Here is a 25,894-nt window from a genome sequence, read left to right on the forward strand (position 1 = left end):
ACCATAGCAATAGAACAGAATAGAACAGAACAAAATTACAAAAACAGTAGAAAGAATAGAATAGAATAGCAATAGCAATATCACTTAGACTTATATATTGCTTGTTAGTGCTTTATAGCCCACTCTAAGCAGTTTACAGAGTCAACATATTGTCCCGCAATTATCTGGGTCCTCATTTTACAGACCTTGGAAGAAGGGAAGGCTGAGTCAACCTTGAGTTGGTCAGGATCGAACTCCTGACAGTAGGCAGAGTCAGCCTGCAATACTGCATTCTAACCACTGTGCCACCACAGCTCTAATGATGTACATCATGGATAAAAAACAACCAGATCCAGAAATGTAGATTTCAAGCTAACTACTTTTTATATTCTGCCTATAATAGAGGAATCTTCACAGACTGCTTGTTCCCTATGGGATCAGACAGGTAAGGTTCCTTGGAACGTATGTGTGTGTTTGTGTGTGTGTGTGTGTGTGTGTGTGTGTTGGGGGCAGTCCTGAATTTCTTGTGGTTGAGCAACAATTCAAGGTTAATTTCCCACAGGGCTCCTCCTCCCTGGTTGGCTGGGCATTGCTCCACATTTGGGACTCTAACAACCGCTGGAAATTTTACGCAGCCATTTGCTTATTAAGAAAAGTAAATGAGTAGTAACCAGGTAACAAAATTCTGCTATCAGAAATTGTTCAGGGACATTACTCCTACACTGATGATCACAACTGAACCCAACCTTTCTGTTGCTAAGCGAGACAGTTGTTAAGCGAGTTTTGAGCCACGTTATACACTTTCTTGCTGCAGTCATTAAGTGAAGAACTGCACGGGTTAAGTTAGTAACATGGTTGTTAAGAGAATCTGACCACCTCAATGACTTTGCTTTTACAGAAGGTTGCAAAAGTGGCTCACGCAGTGAACCCAGGACACTGCAACTGTCGTAAATATGAGTCAATTGCCAAGCGTCGGAATTTTGATGACATGACCCTGGGGATGTTGCAACGGTTCTAGGTGTGAAAACAAACATGAGTCCTTTTTTTTCGTGCTGTTGTAAACTCAAATGGTCACTAAACGGATCCAGGGCCTGCAGGCAGCAGGTTGGTCACACCTGATTTAAGGCAAAGGATGGAGAGATGGCAGCATCTAGCTGAGCTCCAAGATGAAGCATTTGATTGTATGTCATGTTACCTGTCCAGCCAGCAAGGCAACAGCAATAGCCAGTCAAAGGGTCACACCCATCTGCGTGGTCACAATCACAACGTTCGCTGCAGTTCAGGCCATACGTCCCATCCTTCCATTCACCAGAAAAAGAAAAAGAAGGGAAAAAAGAACAAATGAGGATAGGTGGAGGCAAACTTCTTCTAACTATACAACATATACAAGTATTCTAACAGATTGAGAGAGTTGGAAGGGACCTTGTAGGTCATTTAGTCCAACCCTCTGCCCAAGCAGGAGACTCTGCACCATTGCTGACAGATGGCAGTCCAGTCTCTTACATTCCTCAACTTATGCCTCAACTTACAACCATAATTGAGCCCAAAACGTACGTTGCTAAGTGAGAAACATGTTCAGTGAGTTTGTCCCATTTTATGACCTTTTCCTGCCACGTTTGTTAAGTGAATCACTGCAGTTGTGCAGTTTGTAACAAGGCTGTTAAGTGAATTTGGTTCTTCAATTGACTTCGCTTGTCAGAAGGTCGCAAAAGGGGATCAGATGACCCTGGGACTCTGCAATCGTCGTAAATGTGAGACAATTATCAAGCATCCAAACGTAAATCACATGGCCATGGGGATGCTGCAATGGTCATAAGTGTGAAAACTGGTCATAAGCCACTTTTTTCAGTGCCGTCATAAATTTGAATGATCACTAAGTGAACTGTTGTAATTTGAGGACTACCTGCAATTATAGTTACCAATTTTATGTGCTTAAATCAGGTGTAATATTTGTGGTTGAATCCCAGAAAATCTTGATGCCTAGTTTTCCCTTAATCTGTCTGGAGCTAATTGGCACAATTCTGTCCTACAAGACGTCGTGATTGTTACCAGTTTAGCTGACTTGGGAAAAAACAAATTAAGATCTTAATTTAATTAAGATCTTAATTAAGACTCTGCCAGCTGGCTTGGGGTCCCAATGGGGGAGTGTCACACTGGGGGTGTGTGTGTGGATGGACCAGTAGCAGATTCCCCCCCTCAGCTCATCCTACTTCTTCCCTTCCTATCTTTCAGTCATAAATTGTAATTCACATTTTTATTACACTTGGATGTGTCTATCGTTTTATTGCTTTATCTGTAGATTAACAGATTAACAGAGTTGAAAGGGACCTTGTGGGTCATCTAGTCCAGCAGGAGACCCTACACCATTTATAACAGATGGCTGTCCTGTCTCTTCTTGAAAGCCTCCAGGGATGAAGGTCCCACAACTGCCGAAGGCAACTTCTGTTCCATGGGTTGATTGCTTTCACTGTCAGGAAATCCCTCCTTATTTCCAGGTTGAATCTCTCCTTGGTCAGTTTCCATCCATTGTTTCTTGTCTGGCCTTCAGCTGCCTTGGAAAATAGCTTGACCCCCCTCCTCTCTGGGGCCGCCCCTCAAATATTGGAAGACTGCTATCCTGTCTCCCCTGGTCCAGTGATGGGTTCCAGATCCTGTTGCAATCGGTACGGTGCAATGGGGCTGGGCGTCCATCCCATGCATGCGCGCAGCATGCGTGCAACACGTGCGCAGCGCACGCATGTGTACTTGCCGCCCGTGACGTCCCAGTTGCTCAGCAGAGCGTCACCCAGGTGCCGTACGCTCCGTGTGCGTAAGCCCCGATCAGCTCAAATGCAGGTAGGGAGGGCAGGTGGGCCCTCCGGAGCACCGTATTGGAACGGTTGTATCCCACCACTGCCCTGGTCCTTCTCTTCACTAGATTAGCCATGTTCAGTTCCTGCAACCGTTCATCGCATGTTTTAGCCTCCAGTCCCCTCATCATCCTGGTTGCTCTTCTCTGCACTCTTTCTAGAGTCTCCACATCCTTTTTATAGCATGGGGACCAAAACTGGATGCAGGACTCTAGGTGTGGTCTTTCTAAGGCTTTATAGGGTGGTATTAGTACCTCCCTTGATCCTGATTGTATCCCTCTGTTAATGCAATTTAGGATTGCATTGGTTTTTTTGGCTACCACTGCACACTGCTGGCTCTTATTTAACCGGTGGTCCACTAAGACTCCAAGATCCCTCTCCCAGTCACTGCTATTAAGCCTGGTTTCACCCAGTCTATATGTTTACTTTTGGTTTTTCTTATTTAAGTGTAAGACTTTACTTTTCTCTACATTGAATTTCATTTTGTTAGATCGGTTCTTGGTAAGCTAGAAAAGTCACTGCTACGAGATGAGCAGCAAACAAATGTAATAAATAAGCAAATAAATAAATACATATATACATACTGTTCATATCTAGTCTATTGAAAGCCATCTGCTGTAACAGCTCTCTGGAGTCTACACATCAGTGTTCCAATATTTCAAGGGCTGCCACAGAGAAGAGGGGGTCACAACTATTCTCCAAAGCCCCAGAAGGCAAGACAAGAAACAGTGGATGGAAACTAATTCAGGAGAAAAGCAATCTAGAATTAAGGAGGCGTTTCTGGACAGTTAGAACAATAAATTTGTGGTGCAGCTTGCCCCAGAAGTGGTGGGTGCTCCATTACTAAAGGCTTTCAAGAAGAGACTGGGAAGCCATTTGTCCTGAATGGTATATAAGGTTTCATGCTTGAGCAAGGGGATGGACTACAAGACCTCCAAAGTCCCTTTCAACTCAGTTGTTCTGTCCTGTTCATTCATTCAGTGCATTGGTTCGTCTTCCCACCAACATTGGTAGGGATCCTGAGCACATTTCACTCTTGCCAACTTTAAAGATGGGACAGTCATAAGCTACTTGGTCCCTGATCTCTGGAGTTCTCACCTAGCTTAGATGTTAACAACAACTCTGGGCACTTTTCAAGCTTCTTTGGAGTTTCCCTTTTGAATAGATTCTTGAGTTACAATGGTTAGAGCAGTGTTGGCAAACCTTTTCGGCACCAAGTGCCAAAATGGGAGAGAGTGCATGCCAGAAACCAGAAGAGCAGCCACCCGGGGCGCATGAATGCTGTTCTTCTGGTTTCCAGTGCTCCCAGGCATATGAAGACCAGCTGGCTGGTGCACAGAAGAGCAACGAGCGACAGCTTGCATGCCAGGAGAGATGGCTCTGCTTGCCACTTCCAGCACGCGTGCCATAGGTTTGCCTCCTGGGGTTAGAGTAAAGAAGAGCAGCAGGTAGGACTAGAAGACCTTCAGGGTCTTCTCTTCCAACGCTCTTATTCGGACTGATTTCAGGATAGGTCTAGTGAAAGCATGACACGATGTCTCTCTCTGATCTCAGCCTGGATCACCCATGAAAAGAGTGGACCTCTCAAAGCTGAGGAAGACTTACAGGGCAGGGCTGGTCACAGAGTTCTCCTTGCCACCCAGGACCACAAAGGCAAGATCCATCCATGGGGTCACAGGCAGCTCCGTTGGCACAGTAGCACGTCTGGTTGCAGTTAAGGCCCCACGTGTTGCTTGGGCACGGAATGGAGCAGTCGGTTCCCTGCCACCCTGTAAAACCAAAGAGCCGAAGAACATTCGGTCAGCTATCAGCCCTGGCTGCCTGTCCTCCCTCTTTGAAAACAAACGCATTCCAGAGGGGAGCAGCAGGATGCATAGATTGCAGAAGGATCCTCTTTCCCAGAAGTAGCAATAGCAATAGCAATAGCAGTTAGACTTATATACCACTTCATAGGGCTTTCCGCCCTCTCTAAGCGGTTTACAGAGTCAGCATATTGCCCCCAACAATCCAGGTCCTCATTTCACACACCTCGGAAGGATGGAAGGCTGAGTCAACCCTGAGCCGGTGAGATTTGAACAGCCGAACTGCAGAACTGCAGTCAGCTGAAGTAGCCTGCAGTGCTGCATTTAACCACTGCGCCACCTCGGCTCTTCACCCGAGTCAGCAAAATCAGGGGTAGAAACAAACCAAGCAGCTCATAATCAAACCCAGATCACCTGCGTTGAGGAGTAAAGTTGAAGACAAGGAGCCAGGTTGGAGTTGGAAGGCAGAGAGTCCACATAAATACAGATGGTGTCAACATCCAGCTTGAGGATCCCAATAAAACTCCAGGTTCATTCGGTTCCCGGAAATCTTACTTTTTTTTTTTTTAATATGCTGCATGGTAATATCAAAGTAAAACTAACTCTGAGGTTCCCAAACATCACTTCATAGAATTAAAAAATAATTTCCCCAGACAACTCCTCCAACCTCTGGCATAGTCCATGTGAGCAGGTTCACTTTGTTATGGGAACCATCTGCTTCAACCTCACACCTGCTATGAGGTCCTTGGAAAGGTTTCTGGCTCTCACAGTCTTCAGCAGAATCATAGAAGTTTTGTTTCTCCATCTGACCCACTCGAAAGCCACACACACACACACACACACACACACACACACACACACACACACACCTTAGTACTCTATGGCAAGTGGAAACGAAGAGACATGTAATTGCCTGTAGTTCATTCTTGACAGTCCTTGACTTACAACAGGAATTGGGACCAGAATTGCTAAGCAAAATGGTTTAAGTGAGTTGCACCTTATTTTGCAACCTTTTTTAAAAATCATAGTTGTTAAGCGAATCGCTGCAGCTGCTGAGTGAATCCAACTTCTCTCACTGACTTTGCTTTTCAGAAGCCAGTTGGAAGGTCGCAAATGGCAATCATGTGGCCCAAGGATTGGGTCTGCAACCGTTGTAAATATATGCTCATGGCGAAGGGCCCTGTGAGTTTTGGGATGCTACAATGGTTCAAAATGTAAGGAGCAGCTGAAAGTCATTTATTTCAGTGCTTTGAATGAAGATAGAACATTAAATAATAGAGTCGGAAGGGACCCTGGCGGTCTTCTAGTCCAACCCGCTGCTAACGATCACTAAACGAATGATAGTAAGTCAAGGACTACCTGCAGAGTAAAACAGCCAATTTTATGAGTATAGTCGTAAATTCCAACAACAAGGAGGGTGCATTCAGAGCATAATCTATCACTATTTTACATACATTGAGAGCTGACACACCGGAAACAAATTCCTTGTGTGTCTAATCACTCTTGACCAATAAAGAATTCAGTTCTGTTCTGTTCTTTTTGTTCCATTCCATTCTCTTCCATTCTCTTCTTCAGTTCTATTCTCATTCTCTTCTTCTATTTTAATTCTCTTCTCTTTTCTTCTCTTCTAATCTTCTGTTCTAATCTCATTCTCTTCTCTTCTACATTCTATTCTCCTTCTCTTCTCTTCTCTTCTCCTCTCCCATTCCATTCCTCTGTTCTATTCTCATTCTCTTCTATTCTTCTGTTCTACTCTCATTCTATTCTATTCTATTCTTCTCTTCTATTCCCATTCTCTTCTCTTCTTCTATTCTCATTCTTTTCTGTTCTCTTCTCTTCTTCTCTTCTATTCTCATTCTCTTCTCTTCTCCTATTCTCTTTCTTCTCTTTTTCTGTTCTATTCTCATTCTCTACTCTTCTACATTCTATTCTATTCTATTCTCATTCTATTCTCATTCTATTCTCCTCTCCTCTCTTCTCGTAGATTGTTGACCAAATGGACCACATCACAAGCGTGCACCAAGTCAGAGAGGAAGGATTAAGCCATGGCAAAAAAACAAACAAACCATAAACTGTACCAAACTTAATTAGCAGCCAGATACAATATGGGGCACAAGACCGGTGGTGGGTTCCGGATCCCATTGCAACCAGTATAGCGTGCATGCATACTTACCGCCCATGATGCTCCGCAACACCTGTGCGACGCTCCAGCTGCTTGGTGGAGCATTGCACAGGCACTGTATGCTCCGTGTGCGGAAGCCCCAAAAACTTCAAATACCGGTAAGGAGCGCAGGCAGGTGGGTGGGCCCTCTGGAGCACCATACTGGGACGGTACCTGGTGCTCCCGGCAGGCACTGGTATGCCTGTACTGGAGCGTACTAGTTGTAACCCACCACTGCACAAGACCCAAACAACAGGAAAATCTTTGGAGATGTGGACCATTCTGAGTGAAAGCATGATGGACCTCAATGCATAATAGCCACTGAAACTGGAAAATTTACCTTCTCTGCAGAAGCAGGAGCCGTCTGCCGGGGAACACATGCCATCGTTTTTGCAGTTGCAGGCCAGAGAGCAATTGACTCCGTAGCTTCCAAGAGGACACGTAACCGAGCAGATCTCTCCCTGGGAAACAAAAGAGATCTAGGCTGAGATCTTGGGGACATTAATTGCAATTCAGATGTTACTGAATTTCAACTCCCATCAGTCACAGCCCAGACGGTGTGAGCAGCGGTGGGTGGCTGATGCTGGGAATTCTCTGGAACCCCAAATTCTCAAACGTACTTTGTAGAGTTATAGCTTTGTAAATGTATAGTATCTTTGTAGAGCAGCACGATGGCTTAGAAGTGAAGATGCTCGGCTCCCACTCAGAAGGTTCAGAGTTCAATCCTAGCAGCAACAGATGTTTCTCTCTCAGGGTGCAAAGAAAAAAGAATCTGCTGTGAACTCTGCATAGGCGTCAGGAAGGGCATCTGGCAGTAAATGCTCAGCTCCACTCAGTTGCCCCGACTCTACCCCAAATTAAAAGATCACAGGGTCATAAAAAGAAGTATCTTTGTAGTATATTATTTATTTAAGGAACAACATCATTTAAGGAATAACATTAATAGAGGGCATGGCTGAAGCATCTGACCTCCCTTATACTACTTGGAGGACCTTGAATAGGTTGAGAGTTGGAGTGCCTAAGTGTAAAACCAATATGCTCAAGTGGAGGCTGTTAACGGATAACAACACGCTGTGTAAAAGTGGGACTACACAGAGCCTGACCTATCTGCTACTACTGGAAATGTGTACCAATAATGACTTATCTGTTGCTTCATTCTGGCAGTTTAAAGTTTGATCTGGGCATGGAAGAAGAAGAAGTATATTATTTATTGTATTTTTCAGACTATAAGAAGCACCAGTGTATAAGACGCACCAAGATTTCGAAGAGATAAGTAAGAAAAAAAAGTTTTTGTCCTCCCTGGCCCCCCGGAGCACTCTGTAGGCTTCAGCCGGGCTGGGGAAGGCAAAAATGCCCCCGTTTTCCGCCCATGTTTCACCAAACAGGGACATTTTTCCCTTTTCCCAGCCCTGCTGAAGCCTGCAGAGTGCTTCTGGGGGGGGGGGGGGGGAATGAGGGAAGGCAAAAACACCCCCGTGTTGGTGAAAAACGGGCCGTTTTTCACCCATTTTTCACAAAAATTGGATGTGGAGGTGGGGCTTCAATAGGCCAAAAATGGCTGTATTCGGTGTATAAGATGCACTAACATTTCCACGCTCTTTTAGGGAAAAGTGCATCTTATACTCCAAAAAATACGGTATACAGATTTATCTTTTTAATATTGTAAGCCGCCCAGAATTATCTTGTGGTAAGATGGGCGGCCAATAAGTTTAATAAATACATAGATACATTTCCCCAAGTCTGTTTTGCAACACTGCTGGGTCGTAATGCTGATCTGGTCTAAAGGATGGTTGGGAGTCCATAGCTAAAAAACCAAAATATAATTGCAAGACATTTTAGCATTTCAATTGTTGTCAGGGTTCAGCTTCAGGGTTGACACTTGTTTTATTATTTGCCCAAACATTTTTCCATTTCAGATCATAAGAGCAGCCCCCAATTAAATGTCATCTACAAAAGGAAAAAATAAATAAAAGTCACACATGTCTTACTGACTCTGGAATTGAAGAATTAAACATTACAGGAAATATAAAATTTACAACTGAACAACTAACTCACTTTTGAACCACCTCAAAATGGGGAAAAAAACACAAAGCATGTAAGCCTTTGGCTGCAATCTTCTTGGTGTTTTCCATAATATCCAAAATTTGTGCAACTGGGGAAATAAGACGCAATATAAAGCGAGTACAGAAGGGGTGAAGCTTGTGCCACCACAACATGATGCTATTTCATCCATCATACCATCACCATTACCTAACAGGGAATGCCCTATTAGAGGAGGCGGCTATACTGTAGAGAACATATGTAGGTTAGGATTGGATTGTCAGGTCTTAGGGGCTGTCTGAGCTTGGTGGCTTTCTTGCAGACGTTTCATTACCAGACAAGGCAACATCATCAGTGCTAGAAGGGAGTGAGGTTTGTGAAGAGGAGGAGGAGGAAGATTGTTGGGTCCTTGGTGCTCTCTGAGCTTGATTGTTTTCTTGCAGATGTTTCATCATCTACACTAGGGAACATCATCAGTACTAGAAGGGAATTGTTTTTCCTTACAGACGTTTCATTACCAGACAAGGCAACATCATCAGTGCTAGAAGGGAGTGAGGTTTGTGAAGAGGAGGAGGAGGATAACTGTGGGGTCCTTGGTGCTCTCTGAGCTTGGTTGGTCTCTTGTAGATGTTTCATTACCCAACTAGGTAATTAGGTAGAGGTACCCCCATAATTGCAGCACGCTTGCCTGGTGCCCAATCCAGACCAAGTTTTCCCTGTTTCAACCCAGCTTTTTGGAAGATATTCCCTACAGAGTTGCCTCTTTCTTTGTTAGGTCTTGAAAGCACAACTTTTTCTACAGGCATTTAATTGCCGATTCCAAATTTTAATTATTAATTCTATTTGTATTCCTTGTTTGTTTTAATTGCTATTTTAACCACGCTTAAAGCCTAGGATGTTAACATGGCTTTTCTCGTACAAAATTCCCATCGTCGGCCGTGTGTCAAGTGAAATGAAGAAATCAAAACAGAGGAAGAAAATAAATTCTTGGGGTCCTAAAGAAGCAGCTGGCCTTGGACAGGCCGACGGTGGCCCGGATGTTGTCCTTCTGCAGGACTGGCCTTGTCCTCTGGAATAAGGAGCGTTCCATTGGCCGCCTTGAAGGCGGAGAGAAAGCCAGGAGAACAGCGACTCAGCAGGAGGTGGAAAAGTAGGATGGCGAATCTCCTGGAACAGCTGTTTGCTCATTAAGGAAAACATCCCCAGCAAACCACTAATCACAAAATCCGACAAGGGTTTAATGGCATGCAGAGCTCAGCCGCTGAGCCAAGCAAGCCACAAACACACACACACACACACTCGCAACGTACAAGGTTCTGATCTTGCAGAAGTACAGATAAACTGCTGAGCTTTACACAAAATTATGCAGTTTTTTTCCCTTGGAACATCAATATATACATAATGCGTTGCAAATTAACATCAAAAGCTGGGATTCCACTTCCTGGGAGAAGCTGCCATGGCTGTGAGTTTTAATTTGTGCTTATTAGGGTTAACTTGCAAATGGGGTTGTGCAGGACATCTCAGTTGGTCCTTGAATTAATTTGTTTTTGTGTGTGCGTGTGTTGCAAAATACCTTGAATTATCAAGACAATGGGCTCACACAGAGTGAGTGAGTGTGTGTGTCTGTGTGTGTGTGTGTGTCTGTGTGTGTGTGTGTGTGTGTGTGTGTGTGAGAGAGAGAGAGAGAGAGAGAGAGAGAGAGAGAGAGAGAGAATAGGCTCAACACTGACTGAGTTGAGAGGTTGTCTGAATGGATCCAGAGTCTTTTCTGGAAGTTGGTCACATACAGGCAGTCCTTGAGTTATGACCACAGTTGAGCCCAACATTTCTGTTGCTAAGCGAGACAGCTGTTAAGTGAATTTTGCCCCATTTTACAAGCTTTCTTGCCACAGTTGTTAAATGAATCACTGCAGTTGCAGGTTAGTGACTCGGTCGTTAAGTGAATGTGGTTTCTCCACTGCCTTTGCTTGTCGGGAAGTAATAAAAGCACACTGCAACAGTCATAAATACATGCCAGTTGCCAACTGCCTGAATTTTGATCACATGACCATGGGGATGCGGCAAGTGTGAAAAATAGTCACTTTTTTTCAGTCCTGTTGTAACTTCGAAGGGTCATTAGATAGAACTGAATAACAGAGTTGGAAGGGACCTTGGAGGTCTTCTAGTCCAACCCCCTGCTTAGACAGGAAACTCTATACCATGTCAGACAAATGGACATCCAATCTTAAAAACTTCCAGTGTTGGATCATTCATAACTTCTGGAAGCAATTTGTTCTACTGATTAATTATTCCAACCGTCAGGAAATTCCTTGGTTCTAGGTTGGTTTTCTCCTTGATCAGTTTCCATCCACTGCTTCTTGTTCTGCCTTCAGGTCCTTTGGAGAACAAGGCCAGACAAGGAATAATGGATGGAAACTGATCAAGGAGAGATTCAACCTGGAAATAAGGAGGAATTTTCTGACAGTGAGAACAATCAACCCATGGAACAGAAGTTGCCTTCGGAAGTTCTGGGAACTTCATCACTGGAAGCTTTCAGGAAGAGGCTTGCCTGCCATCTGTCAGAAATGATATAGGGTGGGGGGTTGGACTAGATGACCTACAACTAATCTGTAAACCTGTAAACTTGACTCCCTCTTCTTGGTGGTAGCCCTTGAATGAATGGTTCTGGGAATGGTTCTAGGTCGAGGACACCTGTATTCGTACTTTGGATCGAAGACCCTCATCAGCTTATACAGCTTGTTGTAGAGTCTTGAGCAGGGCCGCTGCTCCCCCAAGGACTCCATTTCCTGGGGGGCTTCAACCACAGCCTCTGCACGGAATGGGACCATTCGACCTGGCCAACTCATCACAGCCAGCTTGCCCTAGGCAAGTCGCGACAGGATAATTCAACAATTCAATTTAATTATTTAAAACAATGAAACAAATCTTTTGTTTCTTGACGTTCCCATTTCATTTGCTCCCTCCTTTTGTATCATTTTCCCAATGATTCTATTCCATCATTTCTTCCATCGTATTGTAACTCTTGTCCCAGTGTGGCTTATCCCATGGCGAGTTGCCTGAGACCTGTGATGGTGAGCCATTGCCCAGCTCAGCTCCACAGCGCATGCTTGCGCGCCTCCTGCTGGCCAGTTGATTTTCAGGTCTCTGCTGTGTATGTGGGATATGCGTTTGCATGCGCGGGGGTGGGGGATTGCATGTGCATGCGGGGGCATGGGGGCATATGGTGCCCCCCACCCCGTTTTGGTCCCAGGAGGCCTCAGGGAGCCCTGCTAGGCCCAAAATGGAGCATGGGTGTGTGCAAGGTGGCAGTGGGTGGATGTCACACACATTGCTTGGGGTTGTGGGCGTGCACGCTGTCATATGCTTCTAGCACGCCATGACAAAACGGTTAGCCATGATTGGTCTAGACTCACCTCTGCATGCTTCAGAGCCCTTTGGGGCATCGGATCTCAGGATTGCACTGCCTCATTAAGTTTATGGTGGGAATGTTGCCACAATAGATTTTTAATAAATGCCATGATGAAAACCCAAGTATGCAGCTGGGGCTTTTTAGCAGAGAAGAATGAGGACGACTATACAGGCTATTAAGATCAAGGGTGAGGTGGAGAAACACAGCAGAGAAGGGGGCAGAAAGAATTTCATTTGACATTAACAAGAACCTTCATCTTATTCACGGCTGACAGTTATAGGTAGCAGATTTAGGGGCACCAGACTTGCACCCCTCCCCTCCATCCAGATCTTATGGTGCCAGGTGGCAACAGGATGTAGGCGAGAGAAGGTGTCACCAACAGCTTTTTGAAGTCATGGGATGTTTGTGAGGAGTGGGAAGGCTGACGGGTGCCTTGATCTCTGCTTTGAGGTGGACTGGGCCACCAAAGTCTCGGAGCAGGGGGCATGTGGGCCCCAAACTCCTTTTTGTGCCTTTGTTTATGCCTCCTTCTGTGTGTTCCAAAAATTGTCTCTAAAATTTCTGGTGGCATGAGTAAAGATGACCAGCAATTAGATTTCTGGCCATATTGAGGTGAGAAAGATGCGGAAATTGAAGTTATTCAGTTCAGGAGGATTCACAGAGCTAAAAAGGAGAAGCAGCTCAAGAGGGAAGGGAAAGGAAGACTAGAGATGAGAAAAAAGAGAAGAAAATGAAAATAAGAAAAAGAAGGAGGAGGAGGAGGAGAAGAGAAGAAAAGAAAAGAAGAAGAGGAATGGAGAGAAGAGAGACTACTTGCCTGGAGAAAAAAGTGATCTATCAGGCTTACAAGTAGTCCTTGATCAGTGACCAGAATTTCAGTCGTAATGAAATGACATGAGCAGGTTTAATTTCATGACAGTTTTTACAATGGTCAGGGCTGCGAAAGATCCGAGCTCTGCCTACATGCAATTTGCTATGTTTGGTTTGGCTAGATTCAAACTTTTGTTTTTAAAAGCTCGTTCCATTGGTTGGCTCAAAATACCGCCTGCAAACTCAGAAGGGGAATTCAGATATTGCCTGAACTCAACCTCCGTTGGGGGGAAAAAAAATAAGCTAAAAGATTGAAAGGATTTGCTTTCATTTTAATGGAAAAAGAGAATCTGAGCTTTAGATGTCTGGGGGAGGGCAAGAAAGTCACGATGGCGGGTGGGCAACTGTGCCATCAAAACCCTGCCCTTTGATGGGAGAAAGGCCAGAACAAATGTGAATTGAACTGACCCCCTGCTTACCCCACTCCACCCCGACTTTTAAAATAAGCACATCGAAAGGGCACAGAGGTGGCCCCTGTTTTGACTTTTTTGACCTACCAAGAAGAGGCCTCTGGCCTAACCCCACGCTCCTCGTTTTCCGGATTGCTATTCCCTCCCTTCCATCTGCCCCATTGATCCTCCCTTGTGAAAATGTCCCTCCTGCCACCATGCTCGTCTGTCCAGAAACACGGCTGCCATTTGGTGCCCCCTGCAAAGTCACGGAGGGTACATGAAAAGAGGCACCGCCTGCAGCGTCTCTGGGAGAATATTAATCCTGGGTGCAAAAAAGAAAACCTAATTAACATTTTAACCTCAATTTGGGGAAGGCGGCTTATGAAATTACCCAGCATTGGGGCCGCCTTCCATGAATGACCCACAGAGACGGCTATTTCCCAGTTTCGGGCACCCTAATGCCCTCTCTCACTCTCTGATTGTTAACTAGCTATTTACACAGAGTCCTTGACTTACGACCACAACTGAGTGCAACATTGCTGCTGCTAAGCAAGAGAAGTATTGAGTTTTGCCCTGTTTCGTGACTTTTCATGCTGCAGTTTTTAAGTGAATCACTGCAGTTAACTGTCAGGGTTTCGATGGATGCCCTAATTAAATCATGGGCCTCGAGCCAAGCTTCAAAAGAAATCCTGTCATTTATTAGATGCTTCATGCCTGCAGGTAACCAAGTGAAGTCAGCTCTGACCCCATGTAATTTACAGCACCAATCATGACCCTGTTTCCCCCTCCTCCCCAGCGTGGGTCATCAATCACATTTGCCAACGTGGGCAATTTCCCAAGTTGTAGAGACCATGCCCCTCCGGCTGCTGTAAGTAACCCTGGGAGACGGCCTTGAGAGAGGTAAGTCTGGAATGTGCTGCTGTGCCGTTTCCTCGGTTTCCCATCCCCTCTTTCCTATGGCAACTTGAGAGCAGGCCAGGGATGCTTTGCGAGTTGACATTAAGTTAGCAAGATGGTTGTTAAGTGAACCTGGCTTCCCCCTTGACTCTCTGTGGAAGAAGGTCACAAAAGGGGACCGTCACATGACCCCAGGACACTGCAGCTGTCATAAATATGAAGCAGCTACCAAGCATCCAAATTTTGATCAGGTGACAATGGGAATGCTGCAACAGTCGTGAATGTGAAAAACGTTCATAAGTTATATTTTTCAGTGCCATTGTAACTTCAAACAGTCACTAAATGAAATGTCATAAGTCGAGGACTGTCTGTAAAATGATTTAGTCCTTCTCTTTTGACGATGCAGAATTTCCTGCAGTTCCTTTTTACTCTGCTTTCTTTCCCTCCAGTCGCTGGAGTGATTTTTGAGGATCTTGCAAGGAATAAAAGCAGTATGGGTAATCCTCGACTTACGACCATAATGGAGCCCAAAATTTCCATTGCTAATCAGCGAGAGTTGTTAAGTGAGCTTTATTCCATTTAATGACCTTTCCTGCCACAGTTGTTAAGTGAATCCCTGCAGTTAAGTTAGTAGCACAGTTGTTCAGTGAATCTGGCTTCCCCATTTGACTCTGCTTGTCAGAAGGTTGCAAAAGGGGGTCACCCAACCTTTTTATGACAATGCAACCATCATAAATATGAATCAGTTGCAAAATGTCTGAATTTTGAATATGCGCCCATGGAGATAGTGCAGTGGTTATAAGTTTAAAAAATTGTCATAAGTCACTTTAGTGCCATTGTAAATTTGAAATAGAGGGATGCAGTGGCTCAGGGGCTAAGACGCTGAGTTTGTCGATCAGAAAGGTCGGCAGTTCGGCGGTTTGAATCCCTAGCGCCGCGTAGTGGAGTGAGCTCCTGTTACTTGTCCCAGCTTCTGCCAACCTAGCAGTTCGAAAGCACATAAAAAATGCAAGTAGAAAAATAGGAACCACCTTTGGTGGGAAGAGAACAGCTTTCCATGCGCCTTTGGCGTTGAGTCATGCCGGCCACATGACCACGGAGATGTCTTCGGACAGCGCTGGCTCTTCGGCTTTGAAACGGAGATGAGCACCGCCCCTAGATTCAGGAATGACTAGCACATATGTGCGAGGGGAACCTTTACCTTTACTTTGAACAGTCACTAAACAACCTGTTGTAAATCAAGGATTACCTGTATAGGACCACCTGAATGGTTGCAAGAACTGGAGATGGCTAGTCTGAAGAAAAGAAGGACTAGGGGCGACATGATAGCAGTATTCCAGTATTTGAGGGGCTGCCACAAAGAAGAGAGAGGGTCAACTTATTTCCCAAAGCACCATTTATTTCCCAAAGAAACAGTGGCTGGAAACTAATCAATGATGGAAGCAACCTGGAATTGAGGGACAATTTCCTAACAGAATAATTAACCAGTGGAACGACTTGCTACAAGAAGTGATGGGTACTCCATTGTCTGAGGCATTTAAGAAGAGACTGGGTAGCTATTTGTCTGAAATGGTATAAGGTCTCCTGCTTGAGGTTGGAGTAGATGACCTTCAAAGTCCCTTCTATTCCGATTGCTTGTATTCCACTTGGGTAGGCATCTGGCACTACCTGAACTTCTCTCCGGCAATAAAACATTTTGGATTCCTCTTCTATTTGCCCGAATTAATCAACAGCTGGGCTGCATATTGCATATTATTTTGCTCTCTTTCATCTCTCCCCCTTTTCTTTTCTTTTCTTCTTTTTTTTCACGGGGAAGTTTAGCAACTCAATCAGCGCTGCGTGCTAGAGAGAAAAGGGTTGGCTTTGGGGACGGAATGAAACGGGAGCCATACATAATTCAGGCAAAGATGCGTAAAGCCCAAGGGAAAGAGCCAGAGAAATGTTACAGCTATTTTAAGGCTCTTGCCATAAATAGACTGATATTTAATGCCCCCCACCCCAGCAGTTGAGGTTTCCATCTGGGCCAGATGAAGGCTTGATCGAAGTTAATTGTTTTCTCTGGGATTTTAGCCGACTGCATTGATCTGAAAGAGACTTTCTCCACTGGGGCTCAAATCCCCTCCCCGATCTGCCAATTCTTTGGCATCAAAGGAGAATTCAAACCACAAACAGGTTTACCTGTACTCTGCCAGGTTGCTAAACAAGTGTGTCAAAAAAAAAAGGGGGGGGGATCTCAGCCAAGGTTGCATGACTGATACTACGCTACTTTACGTGATAAGCCCAGTCAACAGGTCATGACCTTGATTGCACAGCGGTGGCTGCCATCTTGACTTTTTTGACCTGCTTCCTCATAGATGGCTTGTTCCTAAAAATGCCAAGGGCTGGCCTCAGTTTGGGGAGTGCCAAGTGCGTGAATCACAATCACTTGACGGCGGGAATGCTGTGACGGTTGTAGGTGCGAGGATCAATTGTAAGTTGCTTTTTCAGTGCTGTTGTAACTTTGAGTGGTCATTAAACCAACGGTTGTAAGTTGAGGACTAGCTGTACTTTCTTGAAATCTTCTTCTTTGACTTTTGCCCATTTGCAGGGGGCTTAGCATCCATCTTGAATTCCTCTCTGTCAACATGAAGTTGCTGCTTATGAGATAACTTGTCAACTATATCACTTCCCATAATAGCAAAGTCTTCATTGTCATTGTACAAAATAAATACAACGAAATTGGTTTTAGCCTCACTGGTGCAAAATTATAGCGGAAACGAAAAAAGAAAAGGAAAAAAAAACTAGCGTGTGCATGGAGTGATTGTGGTTGTATTTAAAAGTCTGACAGGCCAAGGATAGAAACTATTTCTAAACCTATTTGTTTGGTTGGGTATACTTCGATGTCTTCTGCCCGATGGTAGAAGTGCGAAGAGACACTGACCAGGGTGTGAATCATCTCTGAGTATCTTCCTTACTCTGCTAAAGCAGCGAGACCTGGCGATGTCATCCAGGGGTGTCAGAGGGCAACCAATGGTTTCTTGTGCCGAATTGATCACTCTCTGTAGTGCTTCCTGTCCGCAGTTGTTAAGCCAGTATACCATACTGTAATGCAATATGTGAGGACACTTTCTCTGGTGGACCGATAGAAAGAGGTCATCAGACGTTGTTCCACCTGATTTTTTCACAGGACTCCAAGGAAATGAAGTCTCTGTTGAGCCTTGCCAATCCCCAGGGACGTGTTGTTTTTCCAGGTGAGATCTTGACTATAAGCCCTCCCAAGAATCCCCTGTTCTATGCAGGAATCCATTTTTTTTCCAGTTTTTACTGAAAAAAAATCCATATATAAGCCACGGTGGCCCAGTGGTTAGAGTGCAGTACTGCAGGCTACTTCTGCTGGCTGCCAGCTGCCTGCAATTTGGCAGTTCAAATCTCACCAGGCTCCAGGTTGACTCAGCCTTCCATCCTTTTGAGGTGGATAAAGAGTGAGGACCCAGATTGTTGGGGGCAAGAGGCTAACTCTGTAAACCGCTCAGAGAGGGCAGTAAAAACACTGTGAAGTGGTATATAAGCACATATAAGTGCTATTGCTGTTGTGGCCCAGCAGGAACCATTGGAGCTGCCACCAGACTCCGACAGCGAGGGGCCCTATGAGTCGGCTTTGGAGGATGTGGAGGACCCTGGACAGGGTTCCGACTCTGAGCAGGGCGCAGAGAGGCTGGTTGGCCACCAGGAGGCGCCTGAGCCTTGGACCAGTGGGGAGGAGACAAGGGAGAGTGATCCGGATGTCAGCAATGGGGAGGAGCCAAGGGAGTTGTTCCTAGATGCCCGGCACCAGAGAGCTAATAGGCACAAGGAACAATTACGCAATTACAGGAGGTAATTGCACTCAGCTGGTGGTCATTAGGCTCCTCTCCAGACTATAAAAGGACTGCTTGTGCACACGGCCCTCTTGCAGAAGTCAACGCAGAAACTAATGTCGGAGAACATTATTGTGAGCTTGGCAGGCTGGATTGCTGCCACGGCTTATCTGTGCTGGATTGCTGCCCAAGCTTGTCTGTGCCGGTTTGCTGCCAAGGACCTGTCTGTTTGTTAATTAAATGCCGTAACTTATCTTTGGCTCGGAGTGTGTGTTGGTGTGGGACGAGGCGGGTCAGAACATATTGCTATCTTCCTTCCTTCCTTCCTTCCTTCCTTCCTTCCTTCCTTCCTTCCTTCCTTCCTTCCTTCCTTCCTTCCTTCCTTCCTTCCTTCTTCCCAGTGGTTAGAATGTAGCATTTCAGGCTAATTCTGCCGACTGCCAGGAGTTCAATCCTGACCGACTCAAGGTTGACTCAGCCTTCCGTCCTTCTGAGGGGGGTAAAATGAGGAGCCAGAATGTTGGAGGCAAAGATGCTGACTTTGTAAACTGCTTAGAAAGGGCTGTAAAGCACTACAAAGCGGTATAGAACTCTAAGTGTTATTGTTGTTGCTATTCTTGCATAAGACTAGAAGACTGCTGGATCCCTTCCAAGCCAGGATCCTGTGATGGAAATTCTAATATCCCTTGAGAATTATAGATAGTCCCCTCAACTTATGGCCACAACTGAGGCCAACATTTCTGTTGCTAAGCAAGACAGTTGTTTAGTGCAGGGGTTGCCATCCCCAGATCCATGGACCATCACCAGGCCAAAACCAGGCTGTGCAAACAAGCGAAGCCCCATCCGTGGGATGCAGCCAGTGTGAGAAACCAGCCCCCCCTCTGGTCCACGGGAAAACTCTCTCCACGGGACTGGACCCTGGAGCCCCAAAGATTGGGTTGAATCGCACCCCATATTCTGTAACTGCTTTGTTCCCTAGATTCGTTTTCCCCCCCGCCTTGCCCATGTATCCATCTGAACTAGACTGTGCTGTTTCTCTGGGTCATATATAATCTATGTGGCTCCATGCATAATTTTGCATTTTATTTATTTTTGTTGTTATGTAGTGTAACATTTATATTTATGTAGAGTAACATCTTCTGCAAGACAATTGAAACCATGGAGGGAAAGCTGTACAAACAGGTCCATATCATCCTTCCAAAGCATTTCAGATTCATCATTTGGGTAAAGGGGAAAATGGAGGGGAGGGGAGTTGAGCATTTTGCAATTTATCTCTACCTCCCACCCTTTTCAAACTGAAGGCCTGTCCTGGAGATTTGCAGAAATGAACCTTCCTTATTCTCCATGATTGTATAAATGTATTTATGGTAAAATAATATATGATATGATATAAAAATCTCCATCTATAGTTTATCTCTCTCTCTCTCTCTCTCTCTCCCCCCCCTCTCTCTCATTATCTATCTATCTATCTATCTATCTATCTATCTATCTATCTATCTATCTATCTATCTATCTATCTATCTATCATCTATCTATCTATTTTTGTTTGTCTGCCTGTCTATCTATCTCTCACCTCTCTCTCTCTCCCCCCCTCCCTATCTATCTCTGCCTGCCTGCCTGCCTATCTTTTTGCCACAGTTGTCAGGTGAATCACTGCAATCACGTGACTCATGGGGTTATTAAGTGAACCTGGGCTCCTCAATGGACTTTGCTTGTTGGATGCCTGCAGGCAAAGGGTGATCATGTGACTCATGGGGCAGTGCAACCATTGTGAATACCTGCTGGTTGCCAAGCACCCGAATTTTGTTCACATGACCAGGGGGATGCTACAAGGATTGCAAGTGTGAAAAATGGTCACCTTTTTCAGCCGTTGGTAACTTTGAACAAACGGCAGTAGGTTGAGGACTACCTGAAGTTTGCATTGGACTTCCCTCAGACCAATGTTTCTCAACCTTGGCAATTTTAAGAATTTTAAGAAATTCCCCAGGGTGACTGGAAATTCTGGGGGGGAAAGTTTTTTATTTTTGTTTCTCATACATTCACAAATATACATTTCTCATACATTTCATTAGTATTATATGTTATCCTTTAATATTTATGCTTCCATTCTTTCCCTAAAGATATAATATTTATATACGGGCTTGCTTTCCTGCCATCCCATACATCCATCTTGTATTACAATAATCCTCCTTCTTCTTCCCTCTCTCTTTCTCCTACTCTCCTTTCTTCTCTCCTTTCTTCTTTCTTCCTCTCCCTTCTCTTTTCTTCTTCCCCTTCCTCTGCACCACTTCTCCCTTCTTTCTCCCCTCTTTCCTACTCTTACTACCCCTCCCTTCTTTCCTCTCCTTTCTTCTTTCCCTCTCTTTTCCTCTCTTTTCCTCTCCTCCCTCCCTCCCTTCCCTGTGGCCTGGGAGTTGAAGTCTACATGTCTACATTCCTTAAAGCTATGGGGGCTGGGCTGCTATTGGCAGCTCATCTGGATTTTTGCCTCTCAGTTATAGCCTTACTTTTCTGAGCCAACCGCTAATTTATTTTATATACTTACCAAATGACTGTGAAAGGAGTAAAACCTCTTTTCAAAGCCTTCCGAAGCCAGAGGGACAACCCACCTCTTTCAAATAACTAAGCTAATTACATTTTTAAAGGCGAGAAGAGAAAGGGCCACATCTCGAATAAAGCAATAGGAAATCGTATCAAGGACTTCAGGAACAGGGTTACGATTCATCCACTTTGCTTTGTCACCTCTTCCTCACTAATGGGATTCTAAACTTTGAAGACCCCTTGTATCTCCTAAGAAGGTTTTCTCCCAGTTCCAAATTCTGTTCCCACTCAAAGGACAAAGCGAAAAAAGAAGAAGACAAAAGAATAGGTTGGCCTGGGGAATAAAAAAATATATCATGAAATCATGATGAAACTAGAAGCAACGTCAAATGCATATGAGGTTTTAACTTGCAGGTTTTGAAAATAGGATTCTGTTAATACTTCTGCTTAATACTTAGATTGAACTGCTAAGAAGTAGATGCAGACAGAGATAAAGATCCTAGAGGGGAATATGGGAGGCAAGTTTTTAAAAAAGCATAGCAATTAAAGTATCGAAGCGGGCAAGAGATGATGGATAGCGGATTTCTCTTTTTTGTTGTTGTTTTGATTTGATTTTCCTCTCTCTCCCCTTTCTTTTTTTTAGGTAGGTGACATGACTAGAAGTTAGGTAAGATAGAAAGAAAATGTTTTTTAACAAATGGTGACTGATTAAAAGTTAGAATAAGACATAAAAACAAGGCAAAAGGGAAATATTAGTGTAAAAGGTAAAGGTTCCCCTCGCGCATATGTGCTAGTCGTTCCTGACTCTAGGGGGCGGTGCTCATCTCCGTTTCAAAGCTGAAGAGCCAGTGCTGTCTGAAGACATCTCCGTGGTCATGTGGCCGGCATAGGTAAACGCTGAAGGCCATGGAGCGCTGTTCCCTTCCCACCAAAGGTGGTTCCTATTTATCTACATTTTATGTGCTTTTGAACTGCTAAGTTGGCAGAAGCTGGGACAAGTCTCGGGAGCTCACTCCGATACGTGACACTAGGGATTTGAACCACCAAACTGCCGACCTTTCTGCTAGACGAGCCACCCTTAATATTAGTGCACACACTTTTATATAATAAAATAAGAGCAATAATAAGAGAAAACATGGAATAATTGAATAATGAAAGACTGCAACTTAATGTAAATATGTACTACTATTAGAAATATATGTTGTTGAAATTAATAACTATGACTAATTCTATTATTTATTTGTATTAGAATGTACGACACCCAGGTGCCACACTGTTCACACATTGATATGTTTGAAAATTTATTTTTTTTAAAAAAAATTGTTAAAAAAATATTCTGGTATTCTAACCTTACAATAAAGTAGAATTAGTTCATCTGGGTGTGCTTCCTCTCTGGACTACTTCACTAGGTTAATATCAACCTTGTAAATCTGAAAACACATCTGTCTCCCTTTGCCTTTACAGCCCAAGAAACTAGGGAAGGTTCCTTCTGAGATGTTTGCCATGCCCGTGTAGGAGATGATCAGGCTGGACATGAAAGAGAGGTTAAATATGTCATGAAATCCTTCACGCCAAAAAGAGATCCAAGTCCAGTCTACCTTGATTTCCTTCTATTCTTATCTCCCACTAATTGCCCTTGGCTGTTAGTAGTTCAGATTCTTGTGGCGAGCTTAAGCGTGCAATAAATCTTTATACACATTTGAATGCTCTGGATCTCCTGATTATCCTGCTGCTTGACAGCACACACTCCTTCTGCAGATTCAGTTGCCTCTTAGTTGACCAATTCCTTGGCTGTGTCTCTTCTTAAGGTCATTCCCTAAATCCATTGCAAAATCAATCAAAACTGATCAAGGAAGCAAACTTAAAATCCAATCCTCTGCAATGATTTGTTCAGTTAGATGACCACAAGGGGTCAGCCATGAGTTATACAAAGTTTGAAAACTTTGAGGCCTTCTAGTGGACATTTTTGATTTTTCAGTCTTAATTTGGTATCATTAGATCAGGGATGTCAAACTCAAGGACCGAGGCCCAGATCCAGTCCACGGGGTGCTTAGATCTGGCCCACAGCCCCCCCTGGAAACAGTGAAGGACTGGCCTGCACACTGCCTCTGGTAGTAAAAACAGAGCTTAGGAAGGGGGGGGGCTCTCTACAGCCCTTCTAAGCAGTGTTTTCGCTGGCAGAGGGTTGCAGGAGATGGTCGCAACCAAAAACAGAGCTTGGGAGTCTGTTTTCTCTGGCAGAGCGCTTGGGCCAACACAAATGCCCGACACGAGTGATGTTGAGCTGGCCATGCCCACCATGGCCATGCCCACCACGGCCCCCCAAGGTCAAGCACAACCCTGATGCGGCCCTCGATGAAATTGAGTTCGACACCCCTGCATTAGATTAATCTTTTCCAATTTTCAGAAAGTGGGGGAATCACTCAATTAAATAAATACTCCATCCTACATTTCTATCTTTTACACTATGATAGCTCCCTTTATTATTATTATTATTATTATTATTATTATTATTATTATTATTATTATTATTATTATTATTAATGAATAAAGGCATGATTCTAATTGTATTTGTGCAGGCCTTTCTATTCTCTCCCTTTTTGAAGCCTTGAAAACTAAATTTTACACAGAAACTCAGAATTCCTCAACTAATTATTTTTTAACCTCTTCAATTCTTTGATGTCCTTTACCACTTCTCAGCAAAAACATACGGGGAATGAATGCCCTTGCACAGAAGGATTTAGAGCCTATTGAAATTCCTCTTTTAGATAAAGGTAAAGGTTCCCCTCACACAAACATGCTAGTGGTTCCTGACTCTAGGGGGCAGTGCTCATCTCTGTTTCAAAGCCAAAGAGCCAGCTCTGTCTGAAGACGTCTCCATGGTCCTGTGGCCAGCATGAATAAACACCGAAGGCACACAGAGCGCTGTTATCTTCCCACTAAAGGTGGTCCCTATTTTTCTACTTGTATTTTTTACATCCTTTCAAACTGCTAGGTTGGCAGAAGCTGGGACACATAATGGGAGCTCACTTTGTTATGCGGTGCTAGAGATTTGAACCGCCAAACTGCTGACCTTTCTGATCAACAAGTTCAGTGTCTTAGCCACTGAGCCACCGTGTCCCACCTCTTTTAGATATCCGTTATTAAATTTTTCCACTCATTTGTTTCTTCTGGGGCTGCTGTTACAAATGACAACGCAATCTAGCAAAAGTCTATAATAGCAAGAAAGTCCAAAGGAAGTTGGTAGCATTTTTTTTTTATACCTAACACATTTTATTAAAAGGCAGAAGCTTTTCTTGAGCTGTAACTCAGGCACCATTGCAAATTTCTGCCCTTTAGTAAAGTGTATTAGTTGGAAAAGGTACTATCCGGCTTCTTCCCATTTTTGACCTCAGTCATTTATTCAGAACATCCTGAATAAAGATGTGTTTATTTGTGGAAAAAAATAATCTTTGGTTCCCATTGAAAAAAGGCACAATTGCTACAATGAGCCCAGCTGGTTTTTGTATTACAAATTCCTAACTGTTTCTTATCCAGAAAAACCATAATGAAAACACACATAAAGATTTCATAGGATTTCCTGAGAAAAAGATATTTTCTCTTTTCAAGTAAAGAAGCAGGTTAAGCATGTTGAGTTTGTAACTGTAGCTTACAGTCATTAGTAATGTGGACAAAATGCCTGAGAATGATACAGAATTGGAAGGAACAAGTTGGAAAAGACCTAAGGTTAGAATAGAATAGAATAGAATAGAATAGAATAGAATTCCTTAGTGCCCAAGTGTGATTGGACCAGTGATGGGTTTCAAAATTTTTTAGAACCTCTTCTGTAGGTGTGGCCTGCTTTGTGGGAGTGGCTTGCTGGCCATGTGACTGGGTGGGAGTGGCTTGCTGACCATGTGATCAGGTAGGAGTGGCTTGCTGGCCATGTGGCTTGGTGGGCGTGGCCAACTTGTAAAATGTGGTGAAACGCACTTAACAACACTCTTGCTTAGCAATCAAAATGTTGGCTCAGGAACTCTGCCATTGAAGTGTGCAAGTCTTAAAGCTGTCAAGTTACAAGACCCTTGAACCCCTAACCCTTTAGAAAAAAACCCCAGGAGTGTTCAAACTTGACAACTTTAAGACTTGTGGACTTCAACTCCCAGAATTCCTCCTCTTGCTCTTCATCTTGATGAAGTGTGGACGGGTGGGGGAGGGAGCTGGAACCGGTTCTAAACGGCACTGTAGATTTGTGGAACCTCTTCTATAGAAGAGGTTAGAACTGGCAGAAACCCATCCCTGGATTGGACACACAAGGAATTTGTCTTTGGTGCATATGCTCTCTGTGTACGTAAAGAAAAAATAAAATACATTCATCAAGAATCATAAGATACAACACTTAATGATAGTCATAGGTTACTAATCAGCAATCAAATCATACTAGGAAATAAATAAAGCAATATAAAATTTAAAGATACAAGCAACATGGTTATAGTGATGTGGAAAGAGATAAATACTAGGAAAGAAGAGAATAATAATCGTAATACAGTTTTAGTAGATAGTTTGACCGTGTTGTGGGAATTAGTTGTTTAGCAGAGTGATGGCATTGAGGAAAAAACTGTCCTTGTGTCTAGTTGTTCTGGTGTGCAGTGCCCTATAAACATCGTTTTGAGGGTAGAAGTTGAAATAATTTATGTGAGGGGTCTGTAGATATTTTTACAGCCCTCTTTTTGATTAAATATTTGATGAATATGTTGGACTGGCTTAGACAGGTGGGGAAAAAAACGGTGATCAAATCAACTTTTACAAAAGCCATAAGGCCAATGGCCAGATTTGAGCAAAACTGGTAAAAGAGGAAACACACAATCTCAGAATTACTAGGTAGACCAAACCAGGAAATCAAAGCGTTTCTGGATTGCATTAACAGAGGGAAAGCATCGAGATCGTGAGAAGTGATAGCACCACTTTATACTGCACCGTTGAGACCACACTTGGAATACTGTGTCCAAATCTGGTCACCCGGACACCACAAAGATGTTGAGATCCTGGAAAATGTGCAGAGAAGAGCAACACAGATGAATAAGGGTCTGGGAGCTGAATGGTTGAGGGAAGAGCGGTTGCAGAAACTGGGTTTTTCTA

The 25,894-nt window shown here is 44.0% G+C and overlaps 1 protein-coding gene across 1 annotated transcript in view; it reads right to left on the reverse strand.

The window, feature by feature from the left end:
• MEGF11 (multiple EGF like domains 11) overlaps positions 1–25,894 on the reverse strand; it is a 451,035-nt gene that overhangs the window by 121,531 nt on the left and 303,610 nt on the right. Inside the window, exons 10-12 of the mRNA XM_087707602.1 lie at positions 7,132–7,252; positions 4,434–4,597; positions 1,175–1,277 (exon numbers count right to left, since the gene is read on the reverse strand). Coding sequence (XP_087563728.1) covers positions 1,175–1,277; positions 4,434–4,597; positions 7,132–7,252 — 388 coding nt within the window. The remainder of the gene's footprint in view (positions 1–1,174; positions 1,278–4,433; positions 4,598–7,131; positions 7,253–25,894) is intronic.

This window comes from Thamnophis sirtalis, unplaced genomic scaffold (genome assembly GCF_051295495.1).
Source record: "Thamnophis sirtalis isolate CommonGarterSnake01/CBP01778 unplaced genomic scaffold, rThaSir2_p1.2 scaffold_2, whole genome shotgun sequence".
Taxonomy (NCBI): domain Eukaryota; kingdom Metazoa; phylum Chordata; class Lepidosauria; order Squamata; family Natricidae; genus Thamnophis; species Thamnophis sirtalis.